The following is a 26,709-nucleotide window of genomic DNA, read 5'->3' as shown; positions in this document are numbered from 1 at the left end:
TAGCTCTAAAAGTAATTACTTATTAGGAATGATTCAGTTATATTTCTGTAATGAGATACTGTAAGGTGAAATAAGGAGCAGATGAAATTTAGTTTACTGCGGGAAGACATGACTCATAGCCCTGAATATATGTATTTTAAAAAAAATCTATGTGAATGTCTAATTTTCTGACAACTATGATTGTTATTGGCTTATATAAGTAGTATATGGTAAAGAACAAACCACTCACTAGGAAAGTGAAAAACATGGCACATACCTAACTAAATATCTCATGTTATCTACAAAGGGAGATTATATTTCTGTTATTTCATTTGTATGAATTATTTTTTTAAACTTGAACTTGCTTAAAACTTGTGTGAATTATGGACACGTTTCAGTGATCGATTAAACGTAAAACTGTGTAACATACAAATCTCTTTCATGAGACACCTTAATAATGACTCTAAAGTATAAAGGTTGTTAACAGAAAGTTATATCTTACTTAAGAGATTTGTTTTTCTTTCAGGGAAGATGTCAGAACAGCCAATGTCATTGCTGCTGAAGCAGTAACTTGTCTTGTCATAGACCGAGAGTAAGTATATTGTTTTCTTATCATATGATACTGAATATCTTCAGTTGATGCTCATAGTTCTTAACCACTGACTTTGATCATTTTGCAGGAGATGTTGTTTAACTTTCATTTTAAAAGTTTGATTAATGACTTTGAGTGATACATTTATAAGATATTATATATATTATTAAACTGCAACTGAATAATGCTTTTAAAAAACCCTTCCTGTATACAATTTAATTTATGACCAATTAAGAAAGCACCAGGCTTCTAGCCAATATACACAAGTAGCTTTCTTAACACACTCACAAGTGAGGTATATGTTACATAAAATAGACAGCATGTGTCATCATTCCCTGGGGATAAAGGGAAATTACTTAGCCCAATCATTTTAGCAAATATTCATTAAGAAAACTATGGAACAACTATCACATTTTATCTGAACAATTCTGTACAGATATTTTGTTTGTCTTGCAGTTTAATCATAAGTACAATTAATAAATATAGTCATTCAAAAATTAATCCTAATTGGTTATATTACCAGTTGGTCATTTTCCAGTCTAATATGTTTTCATTTCACTATTAAAAATATTCCTGAAGTAGTAAGAAATCAAAAAATTAAATTTAAACTTCTAAGACAGTAGTTAATCCACGGTGTATACCGGAGATTCCTAGCAATGTTCTGCAATTAAGAGAAGAGTAGTTGCATAATGCTGTTTATAGCTCAAGGCAAGCATAACTGTTCTGTGGCCCTAGAGAGTCTGATTTTGTTGTCAGTATAGCTGTTATCAGCTTTTAATTGATTATTTTATATATGCAATGGTAAGTGGAGAAGCTTATTTTAGTACAGTGAAAAATCTATTTTGAAGTGTATAAAGTACATATTTAAAGCCCTGGTTAACTGTTTACATTAATACCTAGAGGATTTTCTCTCATCTTATATATTATTCAAACTGCACTTTAATTTTAGAAGATACATCATATATTTCATTTTTCCCTGGATTATAGTTGTCTATATTATATTGTTATAATATCTATATTATATCTATATTATTGCCTCTGCTTCCAAAGTCACCAGTGTTGTTCTAAATTTGCATTTTTTCTAATTTCAGTCATTTTTTCGTTATCCACATGCAGAATTTCTGATTAGAAAATACAGGGGTTGCCATTTAAAAAGTCAACATTTACTAACTACTACTATACTGTGGTATATATGGTAACCCTGCATTTATCTATACCTATAGAACGATGCCTAGAATTAAGTTGCCTGACAATTTCCATTAGAAGACCCTCTTTTCAGTAGCTTATTACTTTGCTAAACTTTAACCATTTGGGCTGAAATTTTTCAGTCATGTGTCTGCCTCAAACTGAATTGTAATGGAAAGTTCCAGCAACAATGATTAGCCATCTCCAGAAACAAGTAATGGAAAAATATATTATTTTGCCAATGTTGAATTCTTATGAGATTTATTGAGAAGCTCTAGCACTTCCTTGCTTTGGAGCAGGGACTAGAAATTTGGCAGAGGGGTTACACTGTAGTCAGAAAAATGTCTTTTGGTATCCTTGTAAATATCCAACCAAATATATTGCCCATCAGGTATACTGCGCGGGAATTTTGGCATTTGCCCCCAAAAGCTGAGCACAAAATATTTATAGCGATGGGCATGAGTCTCAGGTTTCTTCTGCATGTAGGGGTTTGAAAGCTCTGATGAAACCCATCTTTTATTTATATTTGCCATTTTTATGACATTTGCATTTACACTTGTAATGATGTTTTTCTGGTGTCCCAAGATGAACTAAATATAAATGTTCAGGGTAAAAGAAGTGCAAAATCAACAGGTGTAAATGATTCAAAGCTGTAATATGACAGCCAATAAAATGTGACCCACAGCTACTCCTAAAGTAGCCTGTTCATGATGCAATGCTACATGGCAGTTGCAGTTACAGAATGATAGATGCTCCCTTGCATTTCACAGCATGCAATAAAGTATAATACCGTTATTCCTTTTGTTGGTTAATTCATTGAGCAATGTTAAGCATTTAGTCAAATGCTTCATCCTTGTTGTCAGCCCTTTAACCAAATGACTGGCAGGCTTAATCATTTGATTGACTGAGGGCCAGATTTGTAAAGGTATTTGGGTGCTTAAAGATTCAGATAAGTGCCCAGTGGGAATTTCAAAAGCAATGGGGGTTAGGCTCCAAGGAACTTTTGAAAATCCCACTAGTCACCTACCTGATCTTTATGTGCCCAAATATCTTTACAAATCTGGTACAAAGTGACTAGTATAACAGAGCAGTTGTGACACATATGCAGTGTAGTTGTAGCCATGTCAGTCCCAAGATATTAGAGAGACAAGGTGGGTGAGGTAATATCTCTTATTGGACCAACTTTTGCTGTCTCTCTCACCAACAGAAGTTGGTCCAATAAAAGCTATTAGCTCACATACTTTAGCTGCTGACGTATATGTTAAGCTATTGATTTTACTCTTCTGAATCTGAAGAAGCAAAGAGAATAGTTAAATTTTTCAGTTTCTCTTCACTGTCTTCTTCAATTACTTATACTAGTTGCAGCAAAATGTCTTAACAAAACACACCTTAAATAGTTCAAAGGCTGTTACCAGTGAGACCCTGATTGTGATGGGGCATACAGGCTACCGCTCTGGCAAGGAAGGGATTAATGAAGGCCAATGGACCCAACTGGATTCACTCTGCTACACCTGTAGCAGATATCAGGTGTGCAAAGGGGAATTATATAAAGGAAGCCCCACTCAATTTAAGGCTGACCAGGAAGGAGAGCAGAGTTCTTGGCCAAGAGTCTGAGACAGCTTGCTGCCTGGATGAGCCTCCTTGTGGATGGGATGACCAGAACCAGGAAGACTGACCAAAAGGATTGGCTGCATGAAGACAAACTCTAAGTAGAAAGGAGGAGTCCTGGCAAAGACTTGTCAGATGACTCTGTTTTGAGCTAATAGTATTCCCTTTCTTTTGGAATTTTAATAACTCAGGAGCTCAAATATTGGAACTCCCATCACAATCAAATCCATACACACACCTGTGAAAATCAAAGAACAAAATATCTTAAGAACGAAGTTGAACTTCTAGGCAAAGAGAGCCACTATTACTGAAATTTTGAGTTATGCACTGTTTTCTTCAAAAAGAAGATTGTGATAATGAGAACTCTCAAACATATGATATCAAATTTAAGCATAAATCTATTTTCCTTGATTTCCTAACACACTTAGATACAGTATCATGACATATTTGTATTTAAGCAGGATGTGTCTCCTACACTTGCCATCTTTTTCTTTAGTAGATTCTACTATAAGGTCATTTGAATTATCTCAATCATTTTTGTTGAAACTTTGATATCATAAACACATTTATATGTCTCTCCTGTTTCTACTGCTGTGTCCTGGATTGAAAGTTCATATTCAAACACAATTATCATCAGCAGTGGGAGTACAGAATATGTTACAAAAAGAAAAAAGAAAGAAAGAAAACGCCATTGTCTGAGAGGAGGGAGAGGGTACAGAAAGCATACTGCCACATTTGTGCCCCTGCTTTGGGAATGAGAGGTTGGTGCTACATATCCTACAAGAGGGTGAGCTTATGACCTTCCCTTTCTGCCAGCCTGCAGATCTGGCCCCACTTAGTGGCACATTCACACTTCCCAGCTGAGACACAGTGCATTCAGAAGCACATGATGATGATGCTGTCCCCTCCACAGCAATTTTAGCAATGCAGCAACTGAGCCCAAATGTGCTGCTTTCTGCATGTAAATGCTTAGAGGAATGGGGAGGTGGTATTTTTTTTTATTGTGTTTTTGTTTTTACAGATTTCTCCTTACCCCAAAGCCCTTGTTTTAACTTGTGATGGGATGGCTGTGAATTTGTGTATTTCAGCAAGGGTGGCTGTATCATTTCTCTATATGATGAGTTGTTTGACTCACAGCTGAAGCCTGATAGAAAGTAAAACAGATTTGGTACTATCCTAGCACCATCGATCTTATACAGGCTGTGGTTTAGGATTAAACATTCTTTTGAAGTTTGTTTTATTAATAAGTAATGATATTCCACAAGGCCCTTTCAAGCCCATCCTCTCACAGCTTTCAGGAAACCTGAGGCTGGGGTGAGATTTGTTCATGGAGACAATTGGCTAAAAGGAGAAGATGGAAAATGCTATAAGAATCCTGGTGCACTGCTGAAATCCTGGGGTCACAAGCAGTTTGATGCAGTGATGGAATGGAAGAAAAATAAATTATTCATATGGACCTTAGGATCCAGCTGTGTCCTAAGCATGCATTGTTTTGAATATTAAATAGAATATTAATAATAACAGACTAATTTTTGTAATACTTTTAAATTTTCTTATTATTCTATTACATGCTGTTTCACTGTGGGAACACATTCATAAACATTGTAAAAATAATTTTCATAACTACGTTCAAGAATATCTAGGCTATTATTTTAAGCCTCTGGCAGTTGGCAAAATACCAGGGGCATTACAAAATATATGGGGCTTTACAGAATACCAGGGACATTACAACAGCACCTCCTTCTTGCTCCTTCTTACTTACATATTTGTAGGTGGTACAAGCAAACAGTAATATACATAAACTCATCTCTTCTTTCTCCTTGTCATCTTCTTTCACGGATTTGGCCAGTGCTCATAACTCCAAATAAAATATAGTTGGAACTCACAAGACACAGATGCTAAGCTGTGAAAAGTATTCTTCCAGAGACATCTGGCTGATTGGTACGTTTCACTAGCAGTAATGCCGATGGGTCAGGAGTTGCCTCTGTGTATGCCACAGGGTTAGATTATGGATGAGTTTTGCTCACTGTAGCTTTAGCTTTTTGTCCTTTGACTAACCTTACATCCAAATCTTTATAGAAGTGAATGTACTGTACAAATCACCCATGAGATCGAGATTTAGAGCCTGAAGGTTTAATAAAATGTTTGTCAATGAACATATTTTGTGTATATATTTTGATTTCACTGTTACCTAGATCAGAGTTTGCAGCCATGCACATGGCCAGGTTTCTTTGCCAAAGACAACCCTGGATGTGTCTAAATCATGGTACAAATTTATATATATTTTCAAAACTCTACTGAGTAATCAGCTCCTTAATCACAACCACATCTTATGGCTACAATTATAGCCCTACCATGGCAAAATTCTTAAAAGGACATAATTTTCATCGAAGCTCAAAGATAGTCTTTCATTTCAGTTTTTTGTTAATGTGTTTCCTATTGCTTTTCCCAAGCTGTGTGTAAATGGTGGTGTATGTCATGTAATTTCAAAAATTCTGACGTCAACAAAGTGTCAAAACTAAAGAGTTGTGTTGTGTGTATGTTTGTGTGATATTTCAGTCATAATCATGATTATTATTACATAAAAGGCCATACCTAAATGAAAGCTGATGGTAATTAGCACTACATACACAGGTATAAATAGCCCTCATTATTATGACCTTTTTGCCTAACATTTTATAGAAATTATGAGCAAAATATGGCCAAAATCACTTTATATTGGACTTTTTTTTGGTAGGTTTTCAAAATACTAGATCTGCAAAGAGCAAACTCTAGTCAGTTATTTCTTTTTATTGATTAGCATGAAAGAATATCCTCTTCCCAGCATGTAATTAAGCATAGCATGTGCTTAAATCCAAACCTATTCAGCAAACCACTTTCTTAAGTTCCCATTTTTCATGGGTAAGGCACTTACATGGCACTTAGGAGATCTGGATTCAATTCTCATCTTTACCCAATGCTTGCTGTGTGATCATAGTGTCTCTCTGTGCCTCAGTTCCCCATATGTAGAATGGGGACAATTGTACTTTCTCCCACTCTTTTTGTAATTTCCTTAGGCAGGGACTGTCTCTTACTATGTGCAGTGCCTAGGGGAAAAGGACTGTGATCTTGGTTGAAGCTTCTAGGCACGAATAATAATAAATAATAATAATAGAAAAGTTTCTTGTCCCTTGGAGATATATTTTGTTTTAGACTATTATGCAGTGGAACTGTTTTACCAGGGCAAACACCCAAATCAGCAAGTCTGTAAGCCTATCCCCTAGGATGGCAGCACTTCCTCATTTTGCCAGACCAATAAATGAGCTAAGGCATTTCTGGTTTCCAGAAAGTTAAGATGTACGCTCCCCCCCATCCTCCCATTTATAAAAGTCATTTTATCTGCTCTCAGAGTCATCTGGTCTCTTGAAGGTTCACTGGATTGAAGAACCTTTTAAAATATATTAGAAAAAGTGAGTGTGCCAGCTAGCTCCGTCTTTCTAGCCCTAGAGTCTCGGTATTGAGTAAATGATCACAAGGGCTGGGTTTGCAACACATCCTTGCTTTTGCTGTTTGCCAATTAATTTGGAATGAAATATGTTTACTTCTGGGCCACAGGTAAGCCTGATGTATATGAACTGTCCATAAAAAGTAAAATCTTCATTTGAAATGTCTATCTTCCGGCCACTATACAGGCTGGAGCTGAAGCTACACTCAGCGTCTGCCTGAATGTCTAGTAGGACTTAAAACAGAATAAAATGGTATAGGTGTGCTGAAGCCACTCGGAATATTTACAGAAGACAGCAGAACTTAAACTGTCAGACACTTTGATAAATCTGTCTTGTCTTATCATGTATAGGTGTTTATATATCATTCATCACCACAGAATCCGAGAGAGAACTCCTGGCCCCACTAAAGTAAATGGAAAAAAATTCATTGACTTCAGTGGAGCCAGGATTTCACCGTGAGTGTTTTGTAAAGCGATCTTAACCAAAATAATTATATTTTCCCTCCCTGCTTCCCTAAGGCAATTGGGACTATTGTGGGTATGAGGGGGAGATTCTTTTATTCTCTCTCTTATCCTTCTCTTAGGGTGACCAGATGTCTCGATTTTATAGGGACAGTCCCGATATTTGGGGCTTTTTTTATATGGGCTCCTATTACCCCCCATCCCCTGTTCCTATTTTTCTCATTTGCTATCTGGTCACCCTACCTTCTTTTCTGTCTGTCCTTTCATTCCTGTCTTCTCTTTTTCCTCTTCTTCCACCACCTACATTCTTCATTGCTGTTTTCCTGGCAATTGTGAGAAAGATAAGACAAATAAATGAATCTTCTACTTCACTTAGAAGGCTGTGAAATTTGGTCATTCAAAGCCTTGGAATAGTTGCTGAGAAAGCCATGCTCTGTGCCATTCTGGGATTCACCATCAAGGGTGACAGTTTCATTCTTCCGGGGGAACTTTGCTGTTGAGGCCTGTCCCTGCACCACTGCAGTCAGTGGGAGTTTTGCCGCTGAGTTCAATTTTGATCATTCCCTATAATAGCTTGAGGAATAAGATTGGGCCTCATATTTAATTTATTAAACATTTATGAAAATGTTTTGAAAATGAAATGTGAGGTGAGAATATTAGTTCTCTACTCCTTTCTCTTTGTGTCCTTTCCCAGCTTCTGCTGATCACATCTGTCCTTGATAGATCAAGGTCAAGATGACATGCTGTTGAATAAACATGATTTTGTTGTTTTAATTCCATATTAGAAAAGTCATATATCTTAGAAATGTCACTTTATTCTTACAGCTCTTTCAAACATTTGATTGGAGGTCTGGATGATGTTTCCAACAAGGCCTATGAAGATGCAGAAGCAAAAGCAAAGTAAGTGACAACTAATGATTTTTGGCTTTAACCAATTAATCTCAATGTATTGCCTGCACCCCGTGTTTTTAATTGAAATCAAATCAAGAAATTTTTTAAAACATACACTTTTTATCACATAATACTGTAACATAGGAAGTGAAATGTCTGATAGGAAATAAAAGAAATATAGTATAATGCTTTATTAATCTAAAGAGTTTAATTTTAAAAGTGGTTGGCAAATAGTTGTCATGAAATATTTTAAGGTAGGAAATAATGTATGTAAATTCTAAACTGATAAAAAAACTCAAAATAACAAAGATATTACGGCAATAGAAATTATTGATATATTTTGGGCTATTTTCAAACAGTCCTGAGTTTTTGAAACCTTAGGAAATAAAATATGTTCTGTAAAAAAAAAAAAAAAAAAAAAGGTTGAAGAGGAGAAAATAGAGTCGTTTTTAATGATAGAGTTACTTTGTTATGCAATAATGTTTCAATCCAAAATACTGCCTTAAAGTATTCCTTCTAGAACTTAAGACTAGTTTTTAATCATTTTAAAATGTTTTAAATAATAAAGGTGCTAACAAATAGAAACAAGAGCTGCAACAATTCCCACTTGGTCAACATCCTGTGCTTAATAGTCAGACTTCTATATGTTTAGATTCGAGGGATGGAATCCATGAAGGTACTTAGATGTTGCAATGCTGAGCACCTTAGGTGCATAGAAAATTCATAGGAACAGGTCTGATTCACAAAGCCTAGTGAGGCTCTCCCTAATGGGTAGAGAAAGGCACCTTTGAATGTGATCCACAAAAGCCAGCATGCTAGGTGGCTCCCTGCCTATACTAGCCAATGGAAGATGACAATGTGCTAAAGAGTGGCCCTTTCTTGGAGATAGGCTTCTAAGTCCAGGCTACAGTGAGACACCTAGCTCTGCTACAGACCCACGAACAGGAATTTCTTTCCTGGCTTAGGTGCCTACATAGTTTCTTGCAAGAATAATTTAGGTGTCAGCATAGAGGAGGAGGTGGCGGTTGTGTCCAACTTTATAACTTTTGGTCCAGTGATTAAAATACTCACCTGGGATATGTGATACCCACATTCAATCAGGGCCGGCTTTGGCCAATTCGCCCAATTCCCAGGAATTGGGCCCCACACCTTAGGCACCTTTTAAAAAAATTTTCTTTACTCACCCAGCAGCGGTCCGCTCCAGGGTCTTCGTCGGCATTTCGGGGGTCCTTCAGTGCCGCAGAAGACCCGGAGCGGACCCCGTGCCACCGAAGCCCCAGTTCGCTGCCGGGTATTTGAATCTGGCCCTGCAGTTAATAAAGCCGGCCCTGCATTCAATTCCCCCTTTCCTGGCAGAGGCGGGGGAAAGATTTGAACAGGGAAGTCCAACTTCTCAAGAGAGTGCTTTGACTACTGAACTATGGGATGTTCTGATCTGGGGCTCCCTCAGTCTCTCCTGTTGAAGCACTCTGGTTAAATCAGTAAAGAGTGATTGGGGAGATAGAGTGGGAATGACTCTGTAGTCCCCTTGTTAGGAGACCCACCAAGTTTCACACATCCCAGGTGAGCACTCTAACCACTAGTCTAAAGGTTATAAGGTGGGTGGCAGCACCACCATCACCTCCTACTCCTCTTCTGGACAGCCTTTGAATAGGGCCCAGTCCACCAGTTGGTGTGCCCAACGGGCGCTACCCAGCAGGGCCGCCCAGAGGATTCAGGGGGCCTGGGGCAAAGCAATTTCGGGGGCCCCTTCCATAAAAAAAGTTGCAATACTATAGAATACTATATTCTCATGGGGGCCTGGGGCAAATTGCCCCACTTGCCCCCCTCCTCTCCCCAGGCGGCCCTGCTAACCAGATTCAGCTCCTGGAGCAAGTTAGGTAAATGAACGACTGTCTTCCTGGTTCATGAATCATTCTGGGGCTTAGCAGGAGATAGGTGACCAGATACGTAGAATTAGGCAGCAATGCATATGCCCAGAGGAAAAACCTTAGGCACCAAATGAGTTTAGGCACCTACAGAGTTCAGCAGAAGTTGTGTGGCTTACAGTAGGGGACTTAGGCACCTAATTAGCTTTGTGGATTTCACCCTAAACCTTTAGCTGGTCTGGTAAGCCTGGAATATCCTTCTTAACACTTCAGAATAAATGAATAAAATCAAGATTTGCTCAGATAAAGGTTAATATTGACTTCAAACACAAATGGCTCTAAGTCAAGAATAATTTAAAGAGAAACTGAAGCTATTGTATAAAAATCTGATGTTTTCTCTTTTGCAGATCTCTTTACCATTACCTCATTAAGGAAGGGAAATGATTAGATATTAGGGTTCTTCTCAGAATCAAACAGTTGAAAAATGTGACTATCCTAGCCTTTCAGTTCTGTTGGCCTAAATTAAAGGTTACTACTAAAATATACATAGTGGTTTCGCATTAGTCTTTGGGGCCTTAAGGGATTCTGTATGAAGAATGTATGGTTTTATTGTAGAGAGAAATGGAAAGAAACTAAATATTAGTTTTAGAAGAATTTAAACGCAAAATTCTTCTATCATATAAGAAGTCTGTGTCCCATTTTCAGTGTCTTGCATTAATTTTGGTAATGCTGGAGTGTACCAATAGAATAAAGAGACATTTTCTGTTTATCACTCCGAACACCTTTTTTAACCTATTGCACCTCTCTACCAAGTTACTTTTCTCCTCATTGTGCAGAATTATGGCCCCTTAACAAAATATATAGCACTTCATCCTGGATTCCTTAAATAAATAAAACTCTCATTGCTTTCAATGGGAATCAGGGGTACAGAAGAAATGCTAAATCAGACTTGAAGTGATGATTTTGCAGCAGATAACTAGGCAGGCCTCCTAATTTTATTTTAATGGTCAGTAGCAGCTTATACAAAGACCAATTTTATGAAGTTACATATAGTCCAGTAAACTAACCACAGGCAACTAAACATTGTTTTGGGGAGAGAGAGAGAGAGTTACAAATATGCCATGTCAGTGCTACTATTTAGATTTCCAGGGGGATAATGTGGGGAGAAAACTTGGTAGTAGAAGTGGGGATTTGCTGAGTAATATAACTCCATTATTGCATACACAGCCCTTGTAAGACCTTCACTTTCTAATTCATTAGCTTGTATAAGCTGAAAAAAGGTAATGCCCTCTCTTCATCACTTCAGAGAAAATCCTCTCAGGTTTGTGATTTTAAGCCATAGTTTTGATATGCAGTATGTGCTCCTCAGCTACCGAGGTGAGGTAGGTGAGTGGGTGTGGTCTAAAATCTAAACAGATTAAATTACATCAATATGCACATCAACATAAATATCATGCAAGAAAGTATTTTCAATGTCCATTGACCTTATGATCACTTGGCTTATTTAGCCCTAATCCTAGTAAAACTCCCATTGACTTTAGTAGATATTTTGCTTGAGAAAGCACTGCAGAATTGGGCCTCCTGTGGAGCAACCCATTTTTTTAGAAGCTAGAATGTCAGTAGATAGCTTTAAATTCTGCTATACTTCTATCTTGCGCTTTTCCTTGTTTATTTTTTAGTGTCCAATATTTCACACAAATGAGAAAGGTGAGGCAGAAGATTCCTAATGTTAGAGAGACCTTAATTAGTTGAACAGTTTCACAGTAAGAAGAGCGGACAAGCTGTTATGGCGCCTTCTAGGTCCTTACCTGAAGCTTTACAAGTCAGGGGTTAGCCCTTGCATACAATCCCAAGGTGCCAGAGTCAGCAATCATGCCATTGCCCCCCACATAGTGACATTTTGACTTTAAAAAAGCAGAAGTCATCAGTGCCGTCTACCTTTACAAAGGTTATAAAGGAAATCTTCTTTCAAAAGATATGGCCTTTATTAGTTAAATACCACATTTGGATTTCCTTGACTTCTTGAAAGCAATTGCCTGGAAAACGTATGAATAGAACAGTAAAAATGACTGAAAAGCTATGAGTAAAAAGAGAAATTTTGGAACCTGCTTCATCACTCAACAGTTGTTATATCTATGTCTGACAAGATAAAATTCCTCTTGGACAAAATCTACCTGACAGAAACTTTAACCTGGATTATTTTTCAAACAGCTCTTAATTAACTTCAGCTAATTGCCCTTCAAGGGTTTATCTTTTCAAAATTTAAGATTGTGAGGTGAAAAAGCTTGGCATAGAAAGCATGAGACATAATTGTGCTTTAGCAAAGTGCTGTGCTTTGCAATAACTGAAAATTGCATAATAGTATTTTGTCACTTACTAGTAGCAAGCATCACATTTTCCACTGTTTATGGTATATCATAAACAGTTCTTTGAATGAATAAAGTGTACTACATAACCTTACATCAGGTCTATCAAAGATGGTTCACTAAAAGATCAGAAATTCAGCAAGCATCATTGTAAACTATAAATAGTAAGGACCTCATCTAATAGGTTTTGACCATCCTCAACTTCAATTCAACTGAACATCATATCATATTGATGTCTGCCATTATTTGCTATATAATTTTGATGGATTTTAGCAGCTCAAAACGCCAACAGTTTTTAATATTTTAACCACAGTGTTTTATTATTTCAATGCATACTATGCCCTCATGTCATTAACACATATTTATTAAGCCAAGAGGAATAGAAAATGTGAAAACTATAAATATTGTTTCTGATGTATTACCGATAGGCTGGTAACACAGTAACACATTTTATTTACCATAAGCACACTCAAACCCTCAAGCCCTCCGAGTGTCTCCTTGGAGTGTCCAGCCCCTGGTCCACTGGACACTCACAGTATTCAGATTCACTACTTCCAAAGAAACAATACAGTTTACCAGTTCTACTTCCGATCACTGTTCCACTTAACACACAGCACTTAGAGATGTTTACAGTGATTTAATGTATAAAGTTTAATTAGTTTATTTTGCAAAGCATACAGATTCAAGTAATGAAAGTATTGGGAACAAATGGTTACATAGAAAACAAAATTATAACACATTCTAGAGCCTAAACTTAGTTACCTAGATACTCTCATGTCTTGTAGAGTTTGGTTCATCCAAAATCCTTGCAGCACTTTTTAACCAAACTTGGCTGTGATCCTCCTTTCATGAGACAAGTATGTCAGCTTGCTTCCTTGGTGAAGGATCCAGTGTGTTCCTTTGCCTTCCAAGTTATACAAGTTCTATCCTTTGTTTTCATTTATAAACAGGATACCCCCCCCCCCGTCCTGTTTTTGTTTCTTCCTGAAATTTTTCTCTTTCGTGTAGATTTTACAATTTCTTGACCGGCACCTGGCTGGGTATAAAAATAGGTCTTCATGGTGTGGCAGACAACACACATATGATGAAACAGGGAGGTGGGTGTCTGTTACCTCCTGCCTGAAAGGAACATGTCCAAGACATCACCTCCTTTCTTGACTCCAAGACCTTAAGAACCTATTTTTCAGTGTAGACAAATTAACTTCTTAAATATTATCCATACTTACATTTAGGAATGATTATGATGACTAGTGTGCTACTGGCTCTCAGTGGAGATCTCACATGTCACCCTTTGGTGAACTATTACATATATATCTGACCCCGAGGATTCCTGTAAAATCCTCTGTGAGCTCTGCCAGTTGGCACAAAGAGGTCCCTGGGTCACAAAGGGAAGCATGTATTTAACATGATTGATGTTCCCAAGAATAACAGTAATCACAGAAGAACCACAGTGCATACCAGTGGCAGGATCCGGTTCAGCAAATGTTACATAATAAACTGAATTATTATTCATTGTATATAAAGAAAATTCCTAAAAAAAGAGCACCTGTTAGCCTAAATTAAATCCAGGTGGAGCCACTGCTGAAGCTCTAACAAATCCAATAGGAAACAGGTGGCTTCTAATGGAGTTATTGAAATCATATGGGGTGACAGAGTTCTTAGAACTCTATGGATTTTACATACTCTTAGAGAGAGTCTGATGCTTTTCTCCCCATCACTTCTGCTGGGTTTTTCCATGTTCCATAGATTCCTGAGGTTCTTCACATTCTACACCACTTTAACCACTATCAGGGCCAGATTAAGGCAATCTGGGTCTCTAAGAACACCACAGTATGAGTCCCTCTGCAATTTGGCCTTGTCCCTCCCTTGAGTGGCAATGGCAAGGGGTGACACATTCCAGGCTAGAAAGATGGGTCAGCAGCATGGGGTCACCCAGAAGCAGCAACAGGAGCAGTCCCCTCTCCCCATACATAGGCAGGCTGGCAGAAGTGTGTGCCACCCATACTTTCCCCAGCAACCAGGGCATACATGCTTAGTGGGCCAAGTGCCCTGCATGCTTCTCCTCCTGCCACACAGAATCCTCTGCTGGGGTGGTATTGATGGGGGCCCCCAGGCAGCGTGTCATGAAATTAACACCCCGTTTGAGATACATACAGCAGTTCACCTGTCTCTCAGAGCTATTGCTCCAGACCATCTGTAGAGTCAGACAGATGTTGTTTTGGCTATGCTCAGATTCCTTTTTAAAGTTTTTGATTTTTACAACCCAGTAGTTGTAAACCCAGGGGTTTAATTTACTTTTTTTAAATTAAAACAGATTCTGCCCTCATTACCTGATACTAGGAGCTGTGGCCCAAGGCAGGAAGGCCTATGTCAGGCCAGCCCTGACTAATAGCTTCCCTCATCTTTATATTAGCTGTGCTTTAAGATCTTTAGTTATAGCCACTGTCCTTTTTTCTGGGGGGGTGGGGTTAAATGAGCTGCATCCAAACCTATCAGTGTTTTTCTTTAACTGACGGAGTAACTGTCATTTCACCATGCCTCTTTCATCACTCCTAGCAAAATCTCATTTTTCATCCAGTTTATTGACTTATGTTTCAGTGAGATTTTTTTATTATTATTTTTGCTGATATATTTACATTTTACTAGTCAGAATTAAATTATCTCCCTGGTGTTATATATTTTCTCTTTTCCATAGGCTTTATTAATAATAATAATAATATTTATACTGGCAATGCTATTTAAAATATAGTTCCATGACTTGAGCAAACATACTATGCCTGTCCTGCATTCTTTTCATTGGCTGCCTATAGAGTAGCTGGTTGTCATTAATTTAGCACCATGGGTTTTTAAGGCCCTACTTCAGCAAAGCATGTAATTACTTAATCCACTCATATGCTTAAAGTTATGAGTGTGCTTAGCTGAATTGAAACTTATTCTAGTACTGACAGGTATCTTGTCTTTGGATGCCATCTGCTTTTTAAGGATTCCCCCGCACACACACACATTGTCTGAAGTCACTCTCGTTGTGTGAGTTTTCTAATATGGAACTCACTGGCTCCTGAAATCCATCTAATTTTTCTTGTTTTAAAAAGATAGAAGTGTTGCTTTTTTTCTTCAGTATTGCTTTTAGAATCACTGCTGGTTTTATTATTTATTTATTATCTATATTTATTACCTTCCTTTGCAATTTTTTCTTTCCTTTTGTTTTTTATTAGACCTTCCTCATTCATTTTTGTGTGTTTGAAAGATAAAAAGAAGGTATTTTATTAGGTTTTCATTATAGTGCCTTGCTGGAGTCACAGGGGAAGGGAGAGCAATGGCTACATTCAGTGAAACACGTAACCAAAAAAGGCAATTACTATTTAACTAAACCTAAAGAATGGCAAGCTATTAACACAAACTAATAGTTGTATTTCAAGGTTAAGGCTCACAGTCTGGTTTTCACTCATGGATCCTCAGGAAACTTAAAATTTGGAACTGTTTTTGAAAATTTAGGCTTTAATGCATTGTACTTGGGGACATTTAGGGCCCTCATAAATGATCTGGTGTATCTGTTTGTGTACACTAATGAATTTGTGAATTCAAAGGTGCACATTCTGGTTACTCCCTATACACATGGGTAAAGGTTGGAATCTGCCTCCACCTTCTTGCTCAGATGAAGGTACTGGGATGCAATGGGCCTGCCAGAGTGAGTGACTGGTAGCCCCTAGGAACAATTCCAGTTACGTCAGCCAGGATTCTATCTGGGGACTCCAGCTGCTGTGTGGCCCATCAGCTCACGACCAATTCATATGAGGTCATGTAGGGCAAAATCTAGCCCCAAATGGGCAATTGTCCGTTCAAGTGCCTCATTTGTTTGTGCAAATGGGAAGGGTCTGCATATGCATACTGTATTTTCAAGTGCATTTTTGCAAACCATATGAAAATATGGCCCTTTAATATAAAGTGTTAGCAGTCCACGGATTTTGTAGTGAATACTAGCAGAATGTTATCAACTACAGTATGTTAACAGGACGTTATCAATGTTATCTGTATGTATACGTATTAGAAAGGGCTTTGGTTTTATGTGTTTCTTAGAAACATAAGCTTGGGAACATTTTTAGCCATGGCTGAAAATCAACGTTTTAGAATCAAGTTCAAAAATAGGAAATATGTGCCAATTAAAGAGACTAATTTAATTAGGACCTTATGTTTTTGCTAAGCCTCGAATATTTTCTGAAATAATAGACTTACTCATGGGATCAGGGGTTTCTCTATTATAAAAATTTTCTGGCTCATGGCAGTGCAAATATTTAGACAGTTTGAGCATGTGGAAACCATTTTTTCAACTTGGCTGAAGGCAGTGCCAGTATGTACACACACACAAGTGGAGCCTACAAGTTCAAAAAGAGTGTTAATGCTATCAATGCAGGATTTTCAGTTTCCTTTTTCAGGTCATGCAAATAATGAAAGTGACTCTCCTAATCAGTTAGTGTAGTGGAGAAGAAATCTTGTTTGGCCATAGCTGTTAAAAAAAAAAAGTGTACTACAGATATTTTATTAACTAAAATGTTATGACAGTTTTAAATATATTAACACTCTGAAATGCATATCGAATACAATGTTGTAAATGATAGATTTTAAAGTATTTGGCAAACTGAGGGATTTTTTCTTTTCATTAGAGAGCTTAGAGTGTAACAGGATGATCTGGACCTCAATTATTTGTGGCTTTTAAGTTGTAGCCCACTGTTAACTGTAGTTTTTATCCTAGTATATCAGTAGGATTTCTTGTTAAAACTGATGTAATCAATAGGCATATATGTGGAGACAGAGAAAAAAGGAATGGAATTGTCAAATTATTTTAAAAGATAAGACCACATCACAATATATTACAGTATGGTCATTCTTGACTGTATGTAGTGAGGGTTGCAAAATAAAGTGTTTCCTTTTTAAATCGGAAGACATTGCATATTTTAAGGCTGTTGTAATTCATGAAAAGGCTTACACCATTTATATTGTGTTTGAAATTCTCATGTGTCATATAAGGGTGCAACAGCAAAGTCTTCCGATGCAAAAAAAAAGTTAGGAAGAATAGTAAGAAGCCAGTATGGCTCCATCAGGAGCTCTTTAATGACCTGAAAATCAAAAGGACCCTAACAAAAAGTGGAAACATGGAAAACTTGTGAAGGATGAGTACAAAAGAATAGCATAAGCATGTAGGGACAAAATCAGGGAGTCTAGAGCACAAAATGAATTATACCTTGCAAGGGATATAAAAGGTGATAAGTTCTATAAATACATTAGGAGAAAGACAAAGATGAAAGTAAGTGTAGGCCGTCTATTAGTGGAGAAGGAGAGCTAATAACAGTTGAGATCAAGAAGGCTGAGGTATTTTAATGTCAATTTTGCTTCAGTCTTCATTAAAAAGGTAATTTGTGACCACATACTGAAGGGAATTAATATTAACAACAAAAGAGAAGGAATGCAAACCAAAATAAGGAAAGAACAGGTTAAAGATAGGTTGGATGTATTCAAGTCAGCAAGTCCTAATGAAATTCATCCTAAGGTACTTAAAGAACTAGCAGAAGGAATCTTTGAACCGTTAGTGATTATTTTTCAGAACTCATGGAGAACAGGTGAGGTCCCAGGGACTGGAGGAAAAGCAAACATAGTACCTTTAAAATGGGGAACAAAGCAGACCTGGGGAATTGTAGACCAGTTGTTGTACCTTACATACCAGGAAAGATACTGGAACAAATTAAGTGATGATAGGCTCATAAGTAATAGCCCACATGGATTTGTCAAGAAGAAATGACAAACCAACCTCATTTCTTCTTTGACGGGGCTACTGACATAATGACCACCCTGCACCTTTAAGCGCAGGGGTGGGGGAGCTTGGCTGGCTGGCCGAATGAAGGCAACAGTGCTTTATGGCTGGGCGTGGCGGGGAGATGAAAACTGTTGCAAAAGGGGACAGTGTGGTTGCTGACTCATCCCCTAGGAATGCAGGGTTTAAAAGGGGCAGCCCTGCGCCTAAAGCTCCCTTTTACATGGAACAGTCTGAAGCAGGACCCACCCTGCCTCCCCTTTATGTGGTAAAATACCAGGTTTGGTCAAGACCTGCTGTGGGCATTATGCTAGCCACCCTTTTTTAGGGGGGGCTGGGAAGGAATGTTTCCCTTACTACCATATTGGCTTGGGTGCAGTTGGGGTTTCTTGCCTTCCCCACAGCAGGTTCAGGAAGGGCTCTGTTCATGCATGGCATGAAGGGCGGTAGGCTCTATGTCGCAACTCATTATTTAAGTGTAGGGCGGATGTCCAGTGCAAGTATTCCATAGGAGGGGTATACAATGACTAGATAAATGGCTTGGAAAAGGACTTAAAAAGAGGTGTTCATGAAAGGAATGAACAGTGGGTGGTTGGGGACTCCTATGATTGATACGTCAGGGAGCCAACCCCTCATTTTTACAGCCTACCTTAACCCTCCTACAATGGGGGGTGGATGGTGATGTCCTGGCAATGGATTTGCTGGAGGGACCGGGATGGAAACAAGAGGGAGAGCTGGTGGGAGCCTCCCCCCCCCCCCCGGGTATGGTAAGGTCCCGTCAATACATTTGCTGAAGGGACTTGGATGGAAAAAGAGGGGGAGCTTGTAAAAGCCCCCTTTCCCCCAGGTAATTACAGAATAAACATGGGGTTACCTGTACTGTACACTCTTATCTGCTGGGTAGTTCCAGAAATCTATTAATAAAGTTGCAGCCTAATTAAACCCATGTTAAATTTCTCCTGCCCTTCTTTTGGTTTATCCAGACAATGGATAGGAGGGAAGAAGACATAATATCTCTTGTGGTGGGAGATTCTCAGATAAATCTTTAAAATTAGAGTTTTAACTCTTTTTTTATTCAGTCAATTTTCTGACACATTTCTTCAGTTTCATTAGTGTTTAATAGGTATTGAAATTGTTTTTAACAAGTCCAAACACTCCTGTTCTTTATATAAAGGGTTTTAATTCACCAATGCTCATTTAAAATTAAATATTTCTTTGAGTCTTTAGTGTAAATTGTTAGTAAAGAAGTTGTTGATTCACTATAACAACTTTTGGAGAAATGATAATGCTTGTTTTCCTGAGCTGGGTGAGGTAGTTACTTGAACACTGTCCGTGATCATTTAATTCTGTATTAGTATACATGTTCTACACTTACACAGCTTCTTGTATTATTAATCAGATTAGCAAGGTCATTAGATTCCAGGTGAATACATAAAGCATTTTATCATTTACATAGCAATGTTGTTAGGAAATTATATTAGGAACTAACATATTTGCAAGTATGCATTTCACAAAGGTATTTGCCATTTCAACATTTAAGAAATAAACAAACGTTTAAAAATATTTCCAGCTACACATATATTTCCTAAAGTTTTAAGGACACAATCAGAGCTTTTGCTTGCAAAGTGGGGTTGGTAGAGGCCCACTTTACCCCGAGGTTTCATTGCTCTGATAATGCATCTCTATACTCCTTTTGCAATTTAATGCATAAAGAAGATCCTCACATTCTTTTACAGGATGTGACCAGGTTGCCTTTGCTACGACCCCTTGTGGCTCATCAAGGTATAACTCACTCTGTCAGTAGGACAGTGTCTCTGTGAGGTGCAAGATAGCACTGCTTTAGCCTTCCAGCCAAGGTACATTTCACTCCTGCCCCTTCAGGGATGTTAAGGTCCAAAGGAAATCTGGAACACAAAATAAGCACAACTCAAAACAGGGTCATCTGACAAACCTTTAGTGGGAACCCCCCCTTCTATTCCAGGCTTGCTTCTAAACAGTCCATGCTTCCACCTATCCCACAGGGTCTGATTGTCCCTTCTAGCTGAGGCTCATTCTTCCAGCAGTCTAACCTAATCTCTTGGCAGCAACTAGGCTTCTCTCCATTCAAGAGAAGCAGAAGTCTGCTCTCCTTCCTGGTCAGCCCTGCATTAGTCTAGGTGTCCTCTTTTTAACTCCCCTCTCCACATCTGACATTTGTTGCAGGTGTAGTAGGACAGAGCCAGTTGGATCCAGGGGCTCTTATTAACCTCTTCATTGCCAGTATGGAGCCTATCTGCCCTATCATGCAGGACCAGGTCTTTCCTAAAACATTTTCCTTTACAAAGTTTGTTTTCTTGAGATGAAGGATTATAGCTATACCAGATTGGTATCTTGTTCAAGAGGGAGGTGTCCTGATCTAGATGACAATCTCTTTGTTTATCTCTTTACGCAAGCTCTTTAGAGTTACAATCTGTTATAGCAATTAAACTTCTATTAAATCTTTTGTGCAAAGCAAAAATTTTAATAACCGATACATCTTTTAAGCATAGCACAAAATAAAATAATATAGAAGTTGAAGCAAAGTAAAGTTAGAAAAACTGCCTCTTACAGTTTGTATAAACACACTCTATTGGCCATAAACAGTATTACAACCATGGAGGTGTTATCTTCCTGACGTTTGCCTGCCTTTGGGGTGCCAGAAAGCAGAAGCCTTTTGTGATTTCTTCTGAATATTTTATAGCATAACTAAAATGTATGGAGGTATTTTTCTTGCCATGCATACTTGTAATGCTAATATTCAGTAAAGGCCCAGATACATTTGTAAAATATCATTTTTGCATTAATATTGATGCGTCACAAGGCCCATACTAGTTTAGAAATGAAGAAATGAATCTTCAGCACAAGGGTTTGTGAAGACCATGAATAGAATTTTGGAGAAAATAGAAAATATTGCTATAAAATTGAGACTTGAAGAGTGCCACTGATGCATATGTATCCCACAACAGGTCCACTGTTATGTATATTTGTTTATATAAAGTAATCGGAAACATATGACCATTACTTTGAACATTTGTCTAAATTACCTTTATTTTATTTTTTTTGGAACAATTTCCCATGGCTTAATGCAGGGTTTCTCAAACAGGGGTAACCGCTTGTGTAGGGAAAGCCCTGGCAGGCCAAGCCAGTTTGTTTACCGGCCGATTGCGGCTCCCACTAGCCAATGGGAGCTGCTGGAAGCAGCGCGGGCCGAGGGACTTACTGGCCGCTGCTTCCAGCATTTCCCATTGGCCCAGAGCGGTGATCCGCAGCCAGTGGGAGCCGTGATCAGCCGGACCTGTGGCCAGGGCAGGTAAACAAACCGGCCCGGCCCAGCCTGCCAGGGGCTTTCCCTACACAAGCGGCGACCCCTGTTTGAGAAATCCTGTGTTAATGTCAAGAATATTGTACTGATCTAGTTAAGGTCCTTACAGTTTTGAGTAACAAACTTGGGAGGAAATAGTAGCTCAAAGCAGGGGACCTTCAGCACAGATCTCTTCTGTACCAGAACTCAGTTCAGCACTTCTGAGGAAGGCTTTAAGCCACCTTTTCATTCACCCAAACTGTGGGGCTCTATATTTGTCCCCCAGAACAATTTAGAGCAGTCTCAACACTCTTCTAAATTGCACCAGTTTGTAATCAACCTTATGGTGGTCTTACACTATCAGGGATCAGCGAGGTGCTGGGTACTCTAACTTTACTTCCTCTCATTACTAGGACTTAATTTAGAGTATAGGGGACATAAAGCAGCCTCCCTAGAGGCCAGAATATGGCCTGTTCCACTTACTTTCTCTATAGAATGCCCTGCACACCTAAAGTTGCCAATTTTGGTTGGACATTTTCCTGGAGGTTTCATCACATGACATAATTTTTAATTAGAGATTAGTCTTTAATTCCTGGAGACTCCAGGACAATCCTGGAGGCTTGGCAACCCTATGCACACCTGTAGTGCTGCAAATGTCAAATACTAATAACTGTCAATACATTATCATTAAAACTCTTTACTGATGCTTCCAAGTTACATTTTAGGAGTTGCTGATTTCAGAAATGCGAGGGTGCTAGAAATATCCCCAGGATCAGTTGCCATTTCCCTTATAAAGAATCTAGCTGTTATTGAAACTAATGGGAGATAGATCAGGCCCCAGATTTGCAGACAAAAACTGCATAAGGGGACATTAAAGAGAATGCTGAGAGAGGAGAGAAAGAAAACTACAGTCGGGGCTACTTGTCAGTCTTTCTATGGTAATAGTCTGAAATCAGAATAGTCAGCCAAAGAAATGGAGCTCTCAGCCGGGGAGAATTAGTGAGCAGGGCCAGGAAGCATAGAACAGGACTCCTTGTTGCCCCAGCATCCTCCCTTCATTCAGGGGTGCTGGGGCTGCATGTGAGGAGCAGAGCTGAAAAGGCAGATTGGGCCGCATCAGAGGGGGAAGTACATGGCAGATATTGACACATCCATTGGCCTTTCCAAATACAAATAGAGCACATAAAGAAATAACTTTGTTTAACTGGAAAATGTTCAGAAAGGTCTGTGTCTCTGGTGTGATAGTTGTATCTGTGTGTTTGTTGTTTGTTGTTTAAGTTTGTTGTTTAAGTTTGTGATGTCTGCCGCTGTTTAGCTGGAGGAAAAGGGGAAAGAAGTGTGTGTGTTAGGACCAAATTTCAAAGGTGAATGAATATTAATTGTTTTCTCTGGAAAAGTTAGTAAGTGTGTTATCCAAACAGTGCATAGCAAATTCAATTGACCCCTCAATGGTAATTGCACTGAATTTGGAGACTAACATCAGTCACCGAAGTGTGAAATAGAAGGATTTTAATCCTGCTATAAGTGAAAAGCTCAACACAACCGTAACTACAGAGTCCTGCTGACACCTCCATTATACTAACAGCCAAGGCACCAAATCAAATTAGTTTATCCTTTCCTTTCTTTCTCCATATTTCCCCTGAAAGTTCAAATAGACGTTCAATGTATTGTATTAAAGTTTTTTTTTCTGTAGTTCTAATTTCAGTCTACTTAAAACATTAAAAACAAGCTGACATCAGCATTCAACTCAATATAGGTGGGGTGGTAATTTTGCCTATTAAGGTTCCCAGACATCTTACATTATAACAGCCTTATAAGCCTTTCAGATACTTAAAACTCTGCCATTTGATCATTTGGATTGAATTTTCCATGCCATGTGTCTCTGCTGCAGGCTGATAGTTAATTATTTTTGAAAATTTGAGCCAAAATGGTTCAGTCATATTGAAGATGAGGATAAGGCAAAGTATGTTGTTTTGCCCAGTTAAAAATTTCTTGAAACCATTTCTTTGAAAAGCACTAGCACCCTATGATTTGGACTTGAAATTTGGCAGGGAGATGTGTCAAGGATGTGACTTTTGCCACTTCTGTGAAATTCTATCCTTTGCACATAGGGAGTAGAGCTTCTTAGATTTTAGCAAATTCCTTGAATATTCCTTCTGAATTGTGCATGTTTCAGCCAAGGGTTGAGCAGGCCTTCCCTGCTGCTGCAAGCCATGACGGGTCCAGGAAGGGAGAGAGAAAAAACTGAGACTGGGAGTTGAGGTGCAGGGGAGAGGGGAAACTGGGACTCAGAGAGAGGGAGGGAAATGGGCTGGTGAGGATTGGGAACCAATATGTGTGAGGAGACTGAGATCATATGATGGCATGTGCGTGTGGAAACTAGAATTGGCTGGGCAATGAGAAGGAAGACAAGAAGCTGTGGGGTAAGAGCAAATTTGTAATGGCTGGGCAAAGAGACTGGGATTGTGGGGGAGGGGAGAATGGACCTGTGTCAGGGAGTCCAGGAGGTGAGACTAGCACTTGCTGGGTGAGGAGATTGGGACTGGGATGAGAAGCCTGGAGAGCAAAGACTGGGACTGGCTAGATGAATAGCATGGGACTGGGAGAAGGAGCCCAATGTGGGAAAGAGGTGGGGCTGGGACATGGACAGGTTGGAGGGGACAGAGCAGAAGGTGTGATGCTTGGGGAGAATTGACAGAAGAATCTGTGCCTCGAAGAGCACACTCATCTCCAGAGTCTGGAATGGAACCCATGTTCCTGATCACGCCAGTCTTCTTCTGTCAGCAAATTATCTGTGAAAACCACTGGCAAATGTCCCATGCCCCTCTAGTGCTGGTTGTCATCAGTTAGCTCAAATGGCAAAGGTTTTTGCAGTGGAGCTAAAGTTTCCAATTCTGCTGCTGACCTATATGCATGTCAATATAATGCCTTTTTTCAAATTGCTTTTTTAAAAACCTAGGAAATTACAACAAAAAACTACATTGAAAGAAAATTATCAAGGTTTCACACTAGTCACAGGTGGTCACTAATGGTGTGTTCCTCATTTTCTGGGTACCTACTTCAGACCGTGGGGCCTAATCAAGTGTTGAGCACACTTAGCTGCATCTGAAGACAACTTGAAGTATTATAGAATGCTAAATACTCTGAAAAATCAGGTCCTAGTTATCTTAGTGGATACTTTTTTACCCTAATCTCTCCACGTCTCAGTTCCCTTTCTGTAAAGTGGAGATAATACCTGCTCATCTCACAGGGGTGTTGTGAAAATATATTCATTATTATTCATGAAGCTCTGAGTACTATATTCATCTGTTTCTCACTTTCCTTCTGGCAATTCCTCCTCATCTGCTGTTGAAGGGATAATAAATTGAGCTCACAATTTAATTAATCACACTTTTAATTTTTGTATTTAGACTGCGATTAGAACTTTTTCAAAAATTTGATCAAATGAAATTTGAGCTTGTAGGAAAACCAAACTTATGTAGAATTTATAGTAAGTCCATCAACATCTAATCTGCCCTATCTGCTTGGCTGTTAACATAAAATACTCTGGAAGTTTAATAGATTAATCATAGCTAAATTAAAAGACAAGAGAATTTGTCCACAGTTGTATTTCAAATACATTTTTGCTTTAGTAATGGGAGTTAATCAGTTCTCCATGCCCCTCTCTCTCTCTGTCTCTCTGTCTCTCTCTCTCTCTCTGTCATACCCACACACATACACACTCTAATCTTTTGGTTTTTAACTTGTGTTTCCACTCCATGAATCCTTTTTCAAATTACATTTCCTGGGGTCAACACACAATACCAAAAAACTTTGCTTTCATAAATATAAAAAGGTAATGTATTTTATTGCTACCAAAATAATTATCTATTTAGCCTATTAAAATAATGTTAACCACATACTGTATCTAGAAGTGCAACACCAATTTCACTTGTCTACCCAAGGGAAGAAATTGATTCACTGCATTTTGATTTCCTACTACTAATTACTGTGTTGTGAATTAATACACCATCAACCAAATTAATCAAAACCGCAGATGCATTTTAAAATGTTTAAATATCTCAGTTTAAATTAAATTACAAGATTTGGTAGATTTCCTAATCCTTTCAGTTTTAAAATGGTTTCTGGTAAAGGTACATTTTTTGCACATTGCTATCTTAATGGATAGCTCTTCTTTATTTCACTTAGAAAATTTGTGTGCTTGTAGGGAATATCATTGAGCTTTGATGGTTGCTTGTGTGCTTTATCAAGTATTTTGAATTCATTTAGGAACCAATAAGTAGACATACGTTGGCAATATGCCAGGTAAGCTGACTGTGACTACTTTTACATTTAAGAAAGTGAGGCGCAGTCCATGTTTTAATGTCTTGACTCAGCCCCCGTAGATGCTATTGCGGGGGGGGGGGGGGGACACCTGACTTTTGGGACACTTTTTCAGCTGCTTAAAATTCAGTATCTTCATAGCTTGTATTCTAATTGCATGCACACATGGGAGATGAATGGCTCAAGTTCATCATTTCAGAATTTGAAAACTGAAAGATGTTTGATGTTCTAATAAAACATGATATCTACACATTATTTTTAATATTTATGTAAAAATTGAAATGCAATATATTTGGGTTTAATTTTAGGTGACTATTTAGTCACTGAAACAAAGTTCAGTAGGCTCACTCTTCATTATTTTCCATAATATGTTATCAGCAAGAAAATAAAGCTCTGAAGTTCATGTCTCAGGAAAAAGAAAGCCTTGCATGTAAATTCATGCTGTTTCAAATGCTCCCTTGCTACAAATTAAGTTTGACATTTGAAAAAAAATAGTTGTAATTGTATTATTGGTGCAGTCCTTACTAAGTCTCTGATTAGGCCATGAAGGGCCAGATTCTGCAAGGTAAGGACTATTTGTGAGGTGCTGAACTCCATGAACTTGATTCACATTCCATGGGAGTTGACCATGCTCAGCAACTTACAGAGTCTTTTCCAAAATTAACCATAACTGGACAACTGACTTCCAATTTATTAAATAAAGAAGCAATGTTAAGGGAACTTTATGTCTAAGAAAACATAACATATGTCTTCAACCTGTTAGCTGGGGAAGTTACTGTCTCCTTTTGAATGTCTTCCAGCATTTTGCAATATCGTTTTGAACTTG

The 26,709-nt window shown here is 38.4% G+C and overlaps 1 protein-coding gene across 9 annotated transcripts in view; it reads left to right on the top strand.

The window, feature by feature from the left end:
- Nucleotides 1–26,709, top strand: part of PRKG1 (protein kinase cGMP-dependent 1) — a 924,943-nt gene that overhangs the window by 807,607 nt on the left and 90,627 nt on the right. For all 9 annotated transcript variants that reach the window (XM_045024165.1, XM_045024169.1, XM_045024166.1 and 6 more), the window contains 2 exons: nucleotides 506–571; nucleotides 8,136–8,210. In XM_045024165.1, coding sequence (XP_044880100.1) covers nucleotides 506–571; nucleotides 8,136–8,210 — 141 coding nt within the window. The remainder of the gene's footprint in view (nucleotides 1–505; nucleotides 572–8,135; nucleotides 8,211–26,709) is intronic.

Source organism: Mauremys mutica, chromosome 7 (genome assembly GCF_020497125.1).
Source record: "Mauremys mutica isolate MM-2020 ecotype Southern chromosome 7, ASM2049712v1, whole genome shotgun sequence".
Taxonomy (NCBI): Eukaryota; Metazoa; Chordata; order Testudines; family Geoemydidae; genus Mauremys; species Mauremys mutica.
This window is presented reverse-complemented; position numbering and strand designations above follow the sequence as displayed.